This window comes from Dipodomys merriami, unplaced genomic scaffold, assembly GCF_024711535.1.
Source record: "Dipodomys merriami isolate MVZ:Mamm:240054 unplaced genomic scaffold, mDipMer1.0.p SCAF_21, whole genome shotgun sequence".
Classification (NCBI taxonomy): domain Eukaryota; kingdom Metazoa; phylum Chordata; class Mammalia; order Rodentia; family Heteromyidae; genus Dipodomys; species Dipodomys merriami.
Window position 1 is genome coordinate 15,960,270 of NW_027203493.1, and position 13,766 is coordinate 15,974,035.

The 13,766-nt window shown below is 42.7% G+C and overlaps 1 protein-coding gene across 3 annotated transcripts in view; it reads left to right on the forward strand.

Annotated features, from left to right (window-relative positions):
• Positions 1-13,766, forward strand: part of Slc1a2 (solute carrier family 1 member 2) — a 135,742-nt gene that overhangs the window by 33,553 nt on the left and 88,423 nt on the right. The window contains exon 1 of one of the 3 annotated variants that reach the window (XM_070032591.1): positions 8,833-8,929. The exons of the other annotated variants lie outside the window; for them this stretch is intronic. Coding sequence (XP_069888692.1) covers positions 8,853-8,929 — 77 coding nt within the window. The 5' untranslated portion in view covers positions 8,833-8,852. Of the gene's footprint in view, positions 1-8,832; positions 8,930-13,766 lie in introns of those variants that run through there. 3 annotated transcript variants of the gene reach the window in all.

Consider the following 13,766-nt stretch of genomic DNA (forward strand, 5'->3'; position numbering starts at 1 on the left):
GGAACTGAATTGAAGACGATTAGTTAAATGTTTGCTTAGAGACAGCCTGTTGATTGGTTAACAGTTAATTTAAGGCTCGAGACAATCCAGTTGGGGAAACTTCATTACAAGCAAAGACCTATTTTGTGTCTTCTGCCCTTTTGTCTTGCAGTGTGTTAGAAAAGTTCGTAATTGTATGCTGCTTTGTGGCTCTAAGCTTCATGACAAAGAGAGTGGATGACAGGGTTGCCCACAAAGACACACATTGCTGATGTGCTTGGAGAGGGTGAACTCCCAGAGATTTTAACAGATCAGCCTCGTTTGGTGGCTCTGTGAAGCTGCTTCTGACCAGCCAGAATGAAGCTTTTCTTTCAAAACAAACATGGGTGCAGATGGTTAGGACGGGACTTGTGGCGAAGTAGCAGTGTGGTGTGGGACTAGGTGAGTTCCTGCGGTGTGGGGTCTGAAGGTGAAGGAATGTAGATGAGTTAACCCAGCCCTTCGCTTCTGCAAGGAAGCAGCTCAGGACAGCCTGTGGAGGGTTTGGAATGCCACCCTCTGGGACACTGTCTTGGATAGACTAGAAGGGACAAGGTATCTTCTTCCCTGGGCTTCTTTTCTTCCCCTTCACCACCTGGCACATTTGGTTTAGCCTTTTCTTGTCTCAGAATTCTCAGAAATTCTCCTTGAATGCTGGGGTATGCTGGAGAGGGAGGCCCAGCTGTGAACTCCCACCTCTGACCACCTGACCTTGGTGAAAGCCACATAGACAAATGTAAATTGCTCCCCCCTCTCCCTGTACCCCCCAATTGTCAACCCATAGAGCCCGCTCTTTACTTGTTTTAGACTGGAGCATAAGTCTACTTCCTGCTAGACTAGGGCAGTGACTTTGGACACCCATCCTGTTTTCTGAGATTCTCTTCCAACCCATGAATACCATGTTGAGCTGTGGAGCATTTGCCAACTCTGGTCTGCTTCTTGGTTGATGTGGCATAGTTACCCACAGCCAGCATGCACCTTTATGCCCATGTATGCTTACCTAACTTAGGGAGTTATTGCAGAAGAGAGCTGGACTGTGCTGGAGAAGGCCTATCCCTGCAAGACGGATGGTGTACTACTTACTACTAAAGTAAGTAAGAAGAGGTGGAAGAATGTTCTAGTGTGCCTCCACCCCACCCCCGCCCCTGTCATTTTGTGTGGAATGGGTGAACTCTGGAATCACACAGGGCTTAGGCTCAAGTCTTAGGCCTTGGAAAGATCAAATGTTAGTTTCTTTTCATTTGAAAAATGAGGCTAGGAACATGGTGTTTCCATCAAGGTGTTGTGCAGAGGAAATTGGATGCTCTGTGCATAGCTCCTTACCCAGTTGATGGTTGAAGTTCATGGCACATGTCAGTCAGTACATATCAGCAATGACAGTGATTGTTGCTGACACCTCCGACACACCTGCAACACCTGCTGACAGCTTGAGGGAAGGCAGTGTGCACTTCCGCTCCACACCTCTGCCCATGCTGAGTCTTCTTCCCTTCCCTCTGTTCAAGCTTTACCTTATCTGATCTGTAATTCCTGATTGTCAACAACAGGATGCTTCATTTCTGCAGGGTCTGTTTCTTAAAGCCATTTTGACTTTTCTTAGCAACAGTTACATATTTGAGTTACTACCAGGCTGGGCCTGCCCCTCTGCCTCAGTATACACACCTGTCATTGCTACACTGTAGTTATTGAGGAGTAAGGTGAGCTTTGAGCAGCCTGCAGAGTGCTTCATGCAAGGAAGCCAATAACAAGTTAGAATTGATGTGTTGAAGCTGGGTGCCGGTGGCTCATCCCTGTCATCCTAGCTACTCAGGAGGCTGAGATCTGAGAATCATGGTTCGAAGCCAGCCAAGGCAGCAAAACCCATGAGACTCTTATCTCCAATAAACTACTCAGAAAAAGCCAGCAGTACAAAGAGGCTCAGGAACAGCACCCAGACCCTGAGTTCAAGCCCCAGGACTAGGGGGAAAAGAATTAATGTGTTGAATATGGATAGGGAAATGAAGAACTCTTTTTAGGTGACTTTATTGGTTGTATGGCCCAGACTCGGGGGCCTGAGGGGTCTCATGCTTGGAAGAATGCTTTGAGGAGCAGCAGCAAGGCCGTTTCATAGATAGGAGAATGTGTGTTCCATCCCAAGTGTTTCCTTTCTCTAAGTGGCCTGTTACCTCAGGTGTCCACACTCACAGCATAGGAATCCTCATGCCCGTCATCTCATGGGAGATGCCTGCTGACACCTTTCCATACAGGATCGAGTGAACAAATCCAAGTCATTCAGAATTCAGTGGTGGCTGAGGATAAGGAATGGTTTTTTTTTTTTTTTTGGTCTTTTCTGTATTACGGGGCTCCCAATAAAAGCCCAGAACTCTGCCAGAAGCTCGTTGGGTGTGCTCTGGGTGTTACCCTGTGGTTGGTCCTGTGTACTTGGACTTTGCAAGCTTACTGTAACCTCAGGATGTAATACTGTGAGACCTGGTGGGCTATATTGAAAGATAGCCCACTCTGAACTCCACCACAAAAGGCATCCATCCATCACTTGAGTCCCCTTTCCCCATTCTTTGAGTGGGCAATGGGAAAGAGAACTCCATCCGGGCAAGGTGTTATTTTTGTTACTCAGCACAGCCCACTATGGAGTAGGGCGTGACATTTTTTAAGTCCAGAGGGAGATGTGAGAAGGAGGTGGGGTAATCTACATTGCGTGCCCACTTCCACAGGTGGGCTTTGCTATAATTTTAACGAATGTTCTCCAGGTGATGATCCAAAAGCGAACTTAATTAAAATCAGGTGGGCAAGATATAAATAGGACATTAAAAATAAAAAATGCTCAGGAGTGACGTTACCCACACACAGCCCATCAGGAGATGAGCAGCTGAGCTCTGCACATACCCACACTTCTCCAGGTGGTATTAGACTAGTCCCCTGCCCTTGAGTGCACAAAATGCTCAACTCCAAGTCTGTGGTGCTTTGGGACCAAAGAGCTGGCAGGTGCATCACAGCTGGGCCCGAATCTCCCCCCCGGGGGAGGGGAGGGGAGCTTCTATCCACACCCCGGTGTTCCTGTAATTTAGTGTGAATCATGAAGCCTGGAGAGCCAGGAAAGGCAAAACAGGACAGGAGTAAAAATACGTGACATTAAGTACAGCTGCCAAGTCTTACTGCTCCTTCAGGCAGTTCCTTAGCGAGGAGGCTGTGTGATTGACAGACTGCTTAACTGGACTTGGTGGATGGGTATTCAAGTATTTTGCACACATATTTGATAGTCTTCCCTAATTGTGACAGTTATAATTCAACACGACTGTTGGATGAACATTTTCTAAAGACTTTCATATTATGAGGTAGGGGCTCTGATTGTTATGGTTTTAAGAAAAGAGCTCAGCTTGAAGGAGCTAGAGAAGAATCCAAATGATGACAGACAGGATGTAAAAATCATATTGTCACTCATCCTGTACTAGAGAAACAACTTCACTTAGCATGAGGAGCGTGTGTGTGTGTGTGTGTGTGTGTGTGTGCGTGTATGCTGGTACTGGGGCTTGAACTAAGGCTCTTGCATTTGTGATTGCTTGATTTTCTTCCCACTCATAGCTGGCACTCTACCATGTGAATCACACCTCCACTTCTTTTCTTTTTTTGGAGGTCGTGGGGCTTGAACTCTGGGCCTAGGTGCTGTCCCTGAGCTCTTCAGCTCAAGGCTAGTGCTCTACCACTTAAGCCACAGTGCCACTTCCAGTTTTCTAGTGGTTTATTGGAGATAAGAGTCTCACCAACATTCTTGCTTGGGCTGGCTTTGAACTGTGATCCTCAGATCTCAGTCTCCTGAGTAAGTAGGATGTGAGCCACTGGTGCCCAGCCCACTTCTTTTTTAAAAAAAATTAATTTAATTTTATTGCAAAGGTGATATACAGAGGGGTTACAGTTACATAAGTAAGGTGATGTATACATTTCTTATTGAACAGTATTACCCCCTTCCTTGTTTTCTCCCACTTTCCCTCCCTCCTGACTCCCCCTCCCCCAAGTTGTAAAGTTCATTTTCAGCAAAGTGTCTTGTGAGTATCGCTGTTGCATTGGTTCACCCTTTGTCCTTTGTCTCACCATTTTGTTACTCCCCTTCCCTTCCCCAAATCAGATACAAGACATGGGGTACCAAAATAAAAACTGACAATAGGGGATAAACCAAAGGGGGAAAAAATCAAAGGAAAAAGAAATAACGTCACACAGTACATTAAAAAAAACAAAACCTCTTGTTTCCATATCTTGGAGTTCATAATGTGCTTAGTGGGAAGGCTCTTGATGTTTCTGTTTGACAATTGTAACTTCTACTCTGAGTTGGCTTGGACTCCTACAAGATTCTAGGACAACATTCAAATTTATGTAGCTCAATTGAGAGGCACAGGAAACCCCCTCTGTCCCAGGGAAGTGGGAAGTAAGCGAGGAGAGGGTGGTCTGTTAAGCCAGCTACCCTATGGGCAACTTGAGTTCAGACTCATTGCCCATGGGGAAATTCTGAAAGCCAAATGTCATGCTTCAGAGTCACCTGTCCAGAATCAAAGGAGCTAGCTGGTATATTGACATCCGTACTTGTCGGTCATTGGTGGAGGGCTATTCTGGGGAGGTTGATTCCCCAGTACTTCTGGTTCATGTAGGCACAGGCAGTAGCATTCAACTTTTTGAGAAAGGCTTCAGACTAAGTGGCAGACACTAGCAGGTGGTAACTGGCTTAGTTACCACTGGCCTAAGTCACAAGGTGGAAGGAAGTGGTAGAGGCACCAGGCACAAAAGACATGTTCGCATTGACCAAAGAAGTCAGATGGCAAAGCAGTTGTTCAAGGATGGGGAAGTGTGCTTCTTCTACAGAAATACAGCAAATACTCAAGAAGCAAAGCAGCTTGTGTAGCTGGATGTGAGTCTTCACGTATGAATTACATACAGTAAGCTCTTTGGCAAGTAGAATGGAGTGTAGATTGGAGTGTCTTGCTCTTGGCACTCTGGGAATTTAGGACTGGATAATTCTTCACTGTGGATAGCTATTTTTTTATTTGATTTTATTGTCAAGGTGATGTACAGAGGGGTTACAGTTACATACATAAGTACATTTCTTTTTTTGGGGGGAGGGGGTCTGGTCATGGGCCCTGAACTCTGGGCCTGGGCGCTGTCCCTCAGCTTTTCAGCTCAAGGCTAACGCTCTACCACTTGAGCCACAGTGCCACTTCTGGCTTTTTTCTTTATGTGGTGCTGAGGAATTGAACCCAGGGCCTCAGGCATGCAAGGCAAGCGCTCTGCCACTGAGTCACCTTCCCAGCCCCCATAAGTAATTTCTTGTGGAACAATGTTACCCCCTCCCTTATTTTTCTCCTACTTTCCCTCCCTCACAACTAGCCCCGCCTCCCAGTTGTAAAGTTCATTTCCAACATACATTGTCTTGTGAGTATCGCTGTTGCATTGGTTCTCCCTTTGTTGTCCCTTTGTCTCACCATTTTGTTCTCCTTCCCTTCCCCAAATTCAGATATATATATATATATATATATATATATATATATATATATATATATATATATACACACACACACACACACACACACAAAACACAGGGTACCAAAATCAAATACAGTGACAACAGGGGATAAACCAAAGGGAAAAAAAAGAAAGAAAAAAAAGAAATAACTTCACACAGTACATTAACAACATGGTAGAAAACCCCCTTGTTTCCATATCTTGGAGTTCATTTCTCTTAGCATCATCTTATATGGTCATATGTACATGTACATCACTGGCCTCTGCCTGCCAGATCTTCAAACCTCCCTGGCTCTCTACCTCCTCTTGCTGACCATCTAAAGGGTCTCCAGATGTGGCCAGGTATTCCTGATGGGCCAATATAGCATCAGCTGTGGTTCAGATGAACCTAGTCTCAAGCCCAGTTCTGACACTCAGTGACAGGTATAGATTTCTGACTCTCTATTTTCTCATCTGTAACATGGATGTGAGGATCATCTTCTGGGTTGTCTCCAGGACTGAATGGCATGTAGTCTGGGAGATCTTCAGCCTTGTCCCCAGGGGACAAAATTGTCCCTCTAGAGTACCTAGAGAGGTAGATAGGTAATGTAGTGCTAATTCTTGAAGAATTTAAATGAGCTCGGGGTGAAAGAGCTCACAGCTTAATGATAGGGAGATAGACAAAGCAGACATGTAAGCTAGAATAGCAAGTTGTCCTGGATTATAACCACCACAATTTGATCATAATGCAATAGGAGTTGTTTAGGAATGGGAAACACCAGGCTTTCCAGAGGCCCAGACAGACAGCAGCTGAGTAATGTTTGGAGGGATGAAGAGTTTTTCCAGATGACAAATACCACATGAGAAAGTTAAATATAGACTTTGCTGATCACAGAGACTCGGGGATGCTACACTAATTAATGTTGAATATGCTGACCTCAGAGTCTTATATGCAGAAAGGCCAGTTGCAGGGCTCTTGTTAAGTCAGTTTTACCATGTGATCAGGAATAAGTAAGGAGTGACATCAGAGGTTTTGAGGATGCTTACAGGGGTGGTCTACACAGTATAGAAAGTCTACCCTCAAGACTAGAAATGCTCTTGCTCTATTATTTCTAGTTAAGGAGGTCAGTCAATTTTCTGGGCCTCCTCAGGATCACTTCCTGAGCTGTCCACTTTGACGCCTGCCACATGATATGTACATAGGATAGATATGGAACGTCTCTCTGCCTGGCCACTTCATCTTTAAGGCCCTCTCTTGTGAGCCTCATAGACTTGGTGTAACCAGACAAGAAACCATACAGCAATGTCTGTGTATTCAGATGGACTGACTTCCCACGATGCTCTTCTGGCCACTAGGTGTAGACTTCTCGCAGTCTCTTTTCTCGTCTGTAAGACCTTCAGCTCTGTACCTGGCTCACAGGGTAAGAGAAGGATAATTACCCTGACAGAGCAGGCAGATGCACTTGCAGTCACTGGAGTTTGAATGTATCAATCTGCCAAGAGATCTGATACCAGAAAATCCAGTTCTCTGTGGATTTGCCAAGATTTCAGTGGCAACGCTCAGTAGCAAAACTGTTCAAAGGGCATTAAAAGTTTATAAAGACAATGATGATTGTGCCCAATAAATATTTATGTAATTAATAAGTACTAATGAAGATGATAGCAGTTATCTATATGGCATACTATGTGCTAGGCACTTTTACATACATTGACTGGTGTAATATTTTTAAACCACAATTCCATGCATTTAGTTCTACTGTATTTGAGGTTCAGAGTTGTTATGAAGTCCAAGGTCACACAGCTCATATATGGAGGAAGTAGGATTGAAGTAAGTTAGGCTCTGAAAGAGACCTGCTGGGAATAACTGTGAAGCTATTTTTGGCCTAATTAGAGCAGCAATCAGGAGCCAACTAAAATACAGTCCTTTTGTGGATGCAATGGCTTCTGTGAAATTTTCAGACTAGGATGGAAAGAACTGAAATTTCAGATTAGGGCTGACATTAGGACCAGAGATAGCTTGGCAAATGATCACAGTGGGGCCAGAGATAGTTTGTCAAACCTCCACATACATGTGAAGACCTCATGTAAAAGTTAGGTTATCTGCACAAATTTGGTGCCTCCTGGGCTCTTTCCTCCCATTTCTTGTCCCAATTAGGAACCGAGGCTCTGCTCTTTACACTATTTTTATTAGAATAATACATCTCTGGGTAGAGTATACACCTTGGATCACTGAACTTCATACAGGATGTAATACATAAGAAAATAAGGCATAGATGGGTAGGGTGATACATACTTACAATTCCAGCATTTGAGAGGAGAGAGGAAAATGGAAAGCTCCAGAACACTTTAGGTTCCACAGTAAGACCCTGTTTCAACCCTTGCCAAAAGTAAACAAAAAGTAAATAGGTGTACAGTATCTTTACAATAAAAATATGTAATATATATATTTAAAAAAGTAAATAGGTTCTGGGTTTCCACAACCTTTGGTATGGCTTGGTCAGGCAAAGTTGGGTAGATTTCTTTACTGTAGAACTTCTCAGGGCCTCTGATACACTAATGTGCCTTACCTCCAATATGAAGCAGCACTTTCCAGTCTCACTAGTCTTCTTCACTATTAGGGTAGTTTAAGGATTCATATTCTGATAGATCCATCCTGAGAAATGATGCTGCTCTCTGAAGAAGCCATAGAAAGGGTCATGCCCACTGGTGTTCAAAGCTATCATACAGCAAGTTGGACTTTCATTTTACATTGAGTTAGGAGACAGACCAGCTGTCCTCTAGGAAAACCCATGAGTAAATTAAGTGATAGAGCACTTCCAATACAGGCATAGATGCAGAACCAGATGCTAAGACATCGCTGGGCTTTTGAAGGAGATGAGTTCTTTCATTTCCATTAGGATTATACATTCAAGACTCCCTGAGTCAGGGTTAAACCTCAAAATTGAAGCTCCCAGAGATGAAGTGGTTAATGATCACAGTGATTGTAAGGTCGGTATTAGGAAGTGAAGCCAAGTACGAAGAGAGGATCATTTGGCTCAGAAGAGGGAACTCAGGGGCTTTACCACTGAGCAGCTGAGACAGCTGAGTGCAAATTCACAAAACACAGTAAGGAAACAACCATGGCTCTTGCTCAGGAGAAGAGAGGAACATCAAAGGCCCCAGTCAATGCTGATGAGGTCTTTAGCTTTGTCATTGCACAATGTCCAAACAAAATGCTTGGCAACCTTGGGGTCAGGAGCTGAATAACAGCCATCAATAGGAGAGTACGTGACCTCTTTGACATCGAAACTTTGCCTAGGTAAACTCTGAAGCACCTAACAGATGCTCTTCCGAGGTACCACCACAGGAAGGTGATGGACAGAGCTCACTCTAGCACCCCAAGACCATTGCTGCACTCCACAGACCCGTCCTGTCAGAAGTCTTGGCTGAGGTGGGTAGGGCTGGGAATTGGGCAGGGGCAATGAGAAGGGAGGAAATGGCTTTGCATTTCTAGATGAGGAAGAAAGGATAAGGAAGGATTATGGTAAAAGTTATTTGGCTTTTCCTGGGGGCAGAAGGAACATGAGCTCCCTCCCACAAAGCAGACCTTGAAAAAAAAATAGAGGCTCAGAGAAAGAAGTATAGTAAGTTAGAAGTGTGAGCCACCTGCAAACAGTTGGCTACTGAAATGTCTAAGAAAATGAGATAAAATGTAGCTGTGCCTGAGTGCTAATTCCTGACTATGAGCTTTTTCATGAATGAATGTTGATTTCCCATGGAATTTCCCCCCCTATAAAGGACAGTTTAAAAAACACTTTATGACCTCTTTAGTGGTGAGTTGGAAGGGCTTTTTAAAAATTTATTGTTATTATACAGGTGAGATACAGAGGAGTTACAGTTACATAAATCAGGTAAAGAGTCTATTGTTTTTTGGACAGTGTTACAACCCTTCCCTCATTCTCTTCTAAGCTATAACTTTTACCAAAACCATTGCTCACCATTGCATCTTAGAAAATATAAGCCTCCACAAGTGTGGTATGTGATTCTTATTGAGCTTGTCTTCTGTGTTGGAGCATGCATTCTTTCCAGAAGACTGAAAGACATTCCCAGGGGAGTGTCTTCTCCAATCACTGCTGAAGAAATGTCTAGCTGCCAGCCCCTGAATTCCAGCTCTGTATGTTCCTATCACATAATAGCTCTATTTCTGTGTTTAAGAACAAGTTAAAGAAAATAGCTTATTAAGAGTGTATGCGTATGAGCATGCGCCTATACATGTTCACCAGTACAGGTGCTTGAAATCAGGGCCTGAGTGCTATCCCTTAACTCTTTCACTCAAGCTGGCATTCTACCACTTGAGCCACAGCTCCACTTTCAGCATTTTTTTTTCCTGTTTCATTGGAGAGAAGAGTCTCACAAACTTTCCTTCTTGGGTTGGCTTTGAACCACAATCCCTAGACGTCAGCTCCTGAGTAACGAGGATTGCAGACATAAGCTACTGGCACCAGGCTATTTTATTGTCAGGCAATTCATCTTGCTGCAAAAACGCGAGGGACCAAAGCTTAGAAAAAAAGCAATTTTGCATTGCTGACTGTTGTTGGTAAGAAAACCAGCAGGCTTGCTTCTGACAATGACAAAGGTGTTTTTGAATATTTCCCAAATTCCCAGATGTTTGTGTAATCCTTAGGACCTGCTAAGCATATTTCCCTTTCCCCTTGCATCATAGAATATGGGTTACAAAGACTACTGGGTCTGTCGTTCTTTCCATTTGCTCTTCCTTTTTCTTCATAGGTAGAAAGAAAATGGTCTTACTCCTTTGATCCTGGAGTACAAACCTGTTGAGTGTTTATTAAGGTCCGGGCACCATTTTAGGATCTATCAGAATTGAGACAAAATGATTTACATTACATAGGATTATGGCTCCGTACAAACAAGCACATGGACAGCTGAACTCATTGCCTTTAGTTTTTCTTAGATGTGACCCTGGGCCTGGTTACCTCATTTTGAGAATAAAACACATGGAACAATCTCTAAGAGAAATAAATGCAACACAAAGATAAGTCATCTACAGCACGATTTATAAAACTAGAAAACTGGAAACAGCCCAGTTCAACAATCCTGTCAAAAAGGTTAGAAACAACATGCTGCAATAGTGAAATATAAAAGGTACATATGGCAACTGCAGAGGGTCAAAAAGCGAGTTCAAAACAGCACCTGTCTATTCTGTAAACAGTTAAGAGAGGCCATGAGAATAATGCCCAAGCCCAGAAGGGATTTTAAATAAGGTTTTACATAAAATGATTTAAGTTTCTATTCTTAAAAAAGAAAATAAGGAAGGCATCCGAACAGATGGGTATCCTTTTATATCATCATTTCCATTTTCAGAAGTACCAAGATGATTAAAAACAAAATCATTAATGAAGCAGAAACTACTGACATCAAAAACTCAGGAAACCCAAAAGAAAAGCTATCCGGGAAGCTCTGGATTCTGATCAGGGGCTTTCTGTGGTTGTTTGGTGCTGTGGGTAATACAAAATTGGGGAAACTCTAATAATTTTTCTTTCTTTTACTTTTGATCGGTCATGGGGCTTGAACTCAGGGTTTGAGCACGCTTGCTCAAGGCTAGCACTCTACCACTTTGAGCCATAGCTCCACTTCCACTTTTGAGAGATTAAAATTGGAGATAACAATCTCACGAGGACTTTTTTGCCTAGGCTGGCTTTGAATCACAATCCTCAGATCTCAGCCTTCTGAGTAGCTAGGGTTACAGGTGTGAGCCACCAGTACCTGGCTGATAATTTTCCTTTTTTAACTAAAAACAAACTACTAACAAACAAAAAACTGGTAGTACAAATTATTTATTCTGGTTATATTTTGTCGTTTCTTCTCACTATATAAAAATAGATCTTCCAAGTCCATTTATTTATAGTTTCATTTTTTTAAAAGCTACTAATAGCATTCTGAAAGTTTCATATACTCTGGACAGAACATATGTAAAAATATATTAAGGGGAAATAATCTGTAATTTCTTCCACCAAAAATAATCACTTAAAATGTTGATTTGTCTCCTATTCTTAATCTATGACAAACGTACTGTGGTTGTCTCATGTGCCTTTAGTTTTTCTCATACCTCTTTCAGGCTATCTTCCCCTTCCCTTCCCTTCCTTCCTTCCTTTGCTTTCCTCCCCTCCCTCCCTCCCTCCCTTCCTCCCTCCCTCCCTCCCTTCCTCCCTCCCTCCCTTCCTTCCTTCCTTCCTTCCTTCCTTCCTTCCTTCCTTCCTTCCTTCCTTCCTTCCTTCCTTCTTTCCTTCCTTTTCTCCCTGTTTCTGTCTTTGTATCTGTCTCTCGGTTTCTGTCTCTGTCTCTCTCTTTTTATTTCATCCTGTGTCTTGAACTAAGGGCCTGGGCATTGTCCCCGAGCTTCTTTTGCTCAAGGCTAGCACTCTACCACTTGAGCTTCAGCTCCACCTCTGGCATTTTTTTTTTTTTTTTACTAGCTTATTGGAAATAAAAGTCTCACAATCTTTTTCTGCCTGGGCTGGCTTCAAACCTCAGATCTCAGCCTTCTGTGTAGCTAGGATTAACAGGTGGGATCACCAGTATCAGCTCATTTTTCTTTCTTAAGGAAAAAGTTTTAAAATCTGGGCACTTTAAAATCTGGCTCACTCCTGTAATCGTAGCTACTCAGGCAGCTGAGATCTGAGTATCAAGGTTTGAAACCAGCCTGGGCAGAAAAGGCCTCAAGACTCCATCTCCAATTAACCAGCAAAAAGCCAGACCAGAGGTATGACTCAAATGACAGAGCACCAGACATGAAAAAGCAAACTGAGTGAGAGTGTGAGGTCCTGATTTCAAAGTTTGCTCCATTCTAGGCAAAATTTTATTCTACAGTCTCTTCTAGTTTGGGCTTTGTTCATATGTCCACTCTGAAACGGTGTACAGAGCCCACAGGTATTGCTTCACACTCAAGATTTTTGACCCTCTGTAGTTGCTTTAAGGGAAGATGGACGAGTTGTATCTTATACTTCACTCTTGCTGGGTGTCATTTGCTTAGCCCTTCTGCAATGATTGAGGTGGGCAGTTTCCAGTTTTCTTGTTTTAGAAATAGTGCTGCAGATGACTGTCTTCATGCTGAATTTGTTTTTCTCAGTGATTGTTCCATGTGTCCAGTTCCCAAAATGAAGTAACCAGGCCTGAGCTTACATGTGCAGAAAGACTGAAGGCAATAAGTACTGCTTGCTGTCCGTGATGTCCATGTGTACTTGCCACACTTTTGTCTGATTCAACTTACTTTGTTTAGATTTGCTCTCTTACTAGAAAGCTCAAATAAATAGGTTTGGATTTTACCTTTTATATAATAAGAGATATGATGCTTGTGATAAAAGCATGCAAATGAGATGAATACAAAGTTGATTTTTGCCTGAATAACATCATTAAAAATATATATCTCATGTTTTATTTTTATTATAGTGTGTGTGTGTGTGTGTGTGTGTGTGTTTGTGTGCGCAAAATGTGTTATTAAAAAAGTAATTTCCAAAGCCCAGGCATGGTGGTCCATGCCTATAACTGCAGCTCCTGAGAGGGAAATAGGAAGATTGAGATTCAAGGCTAGTGCAGGTAAAAGTTGACAAGATTCTATATCACAAACAAGCTAGGCATAGGGATGTATGCCTATAACCCTAAATATTCAAGAGCCAGAGACAGGAGGATCTCAATCCTAGGATGGCCTAGGCAAAAGTAAAAGGACTGCTAGCCTTATCCCCAACCCTAACCCAACTCTAATTCTACTTCTACTTCTACCTCTAACCCCAATTCATATACTAACCCCAGGTTAACTAACCCCAACCTAATTCTAACTCTAATGCCAATTCTCACCTTTACTCTAATCTCTGATCAACACTAAACCTATTCCTAATATGCTAACCCTAACATACTAATTATAACCCTAATCACAGCCTAAATCTAATTCCAACCAATAACCCTAAATCTAAGACTTTTTCCTAACTTAATCCCAAACTCTGATCAATCCTAACACCATTTCTAATGTCTACTCAAACCCTAACCCGAGCTCTAATTTTAACCCTAAATCCTTAACTCTAATACATACCCTAAACCTAACCCCAATCCTAACCTAACCCTAACACCTAATTTTAATACTAACCCAGGAGCTAAACCTTCAGAAGAAAAGTGTAATCATCATTGCTTAGCCATGTTGATATTAAACATGGCCTCACCTTTAAATTGTGTCCACTAAGGTGTGTTACAAACATGGACAATCCTCCTCACTGGGC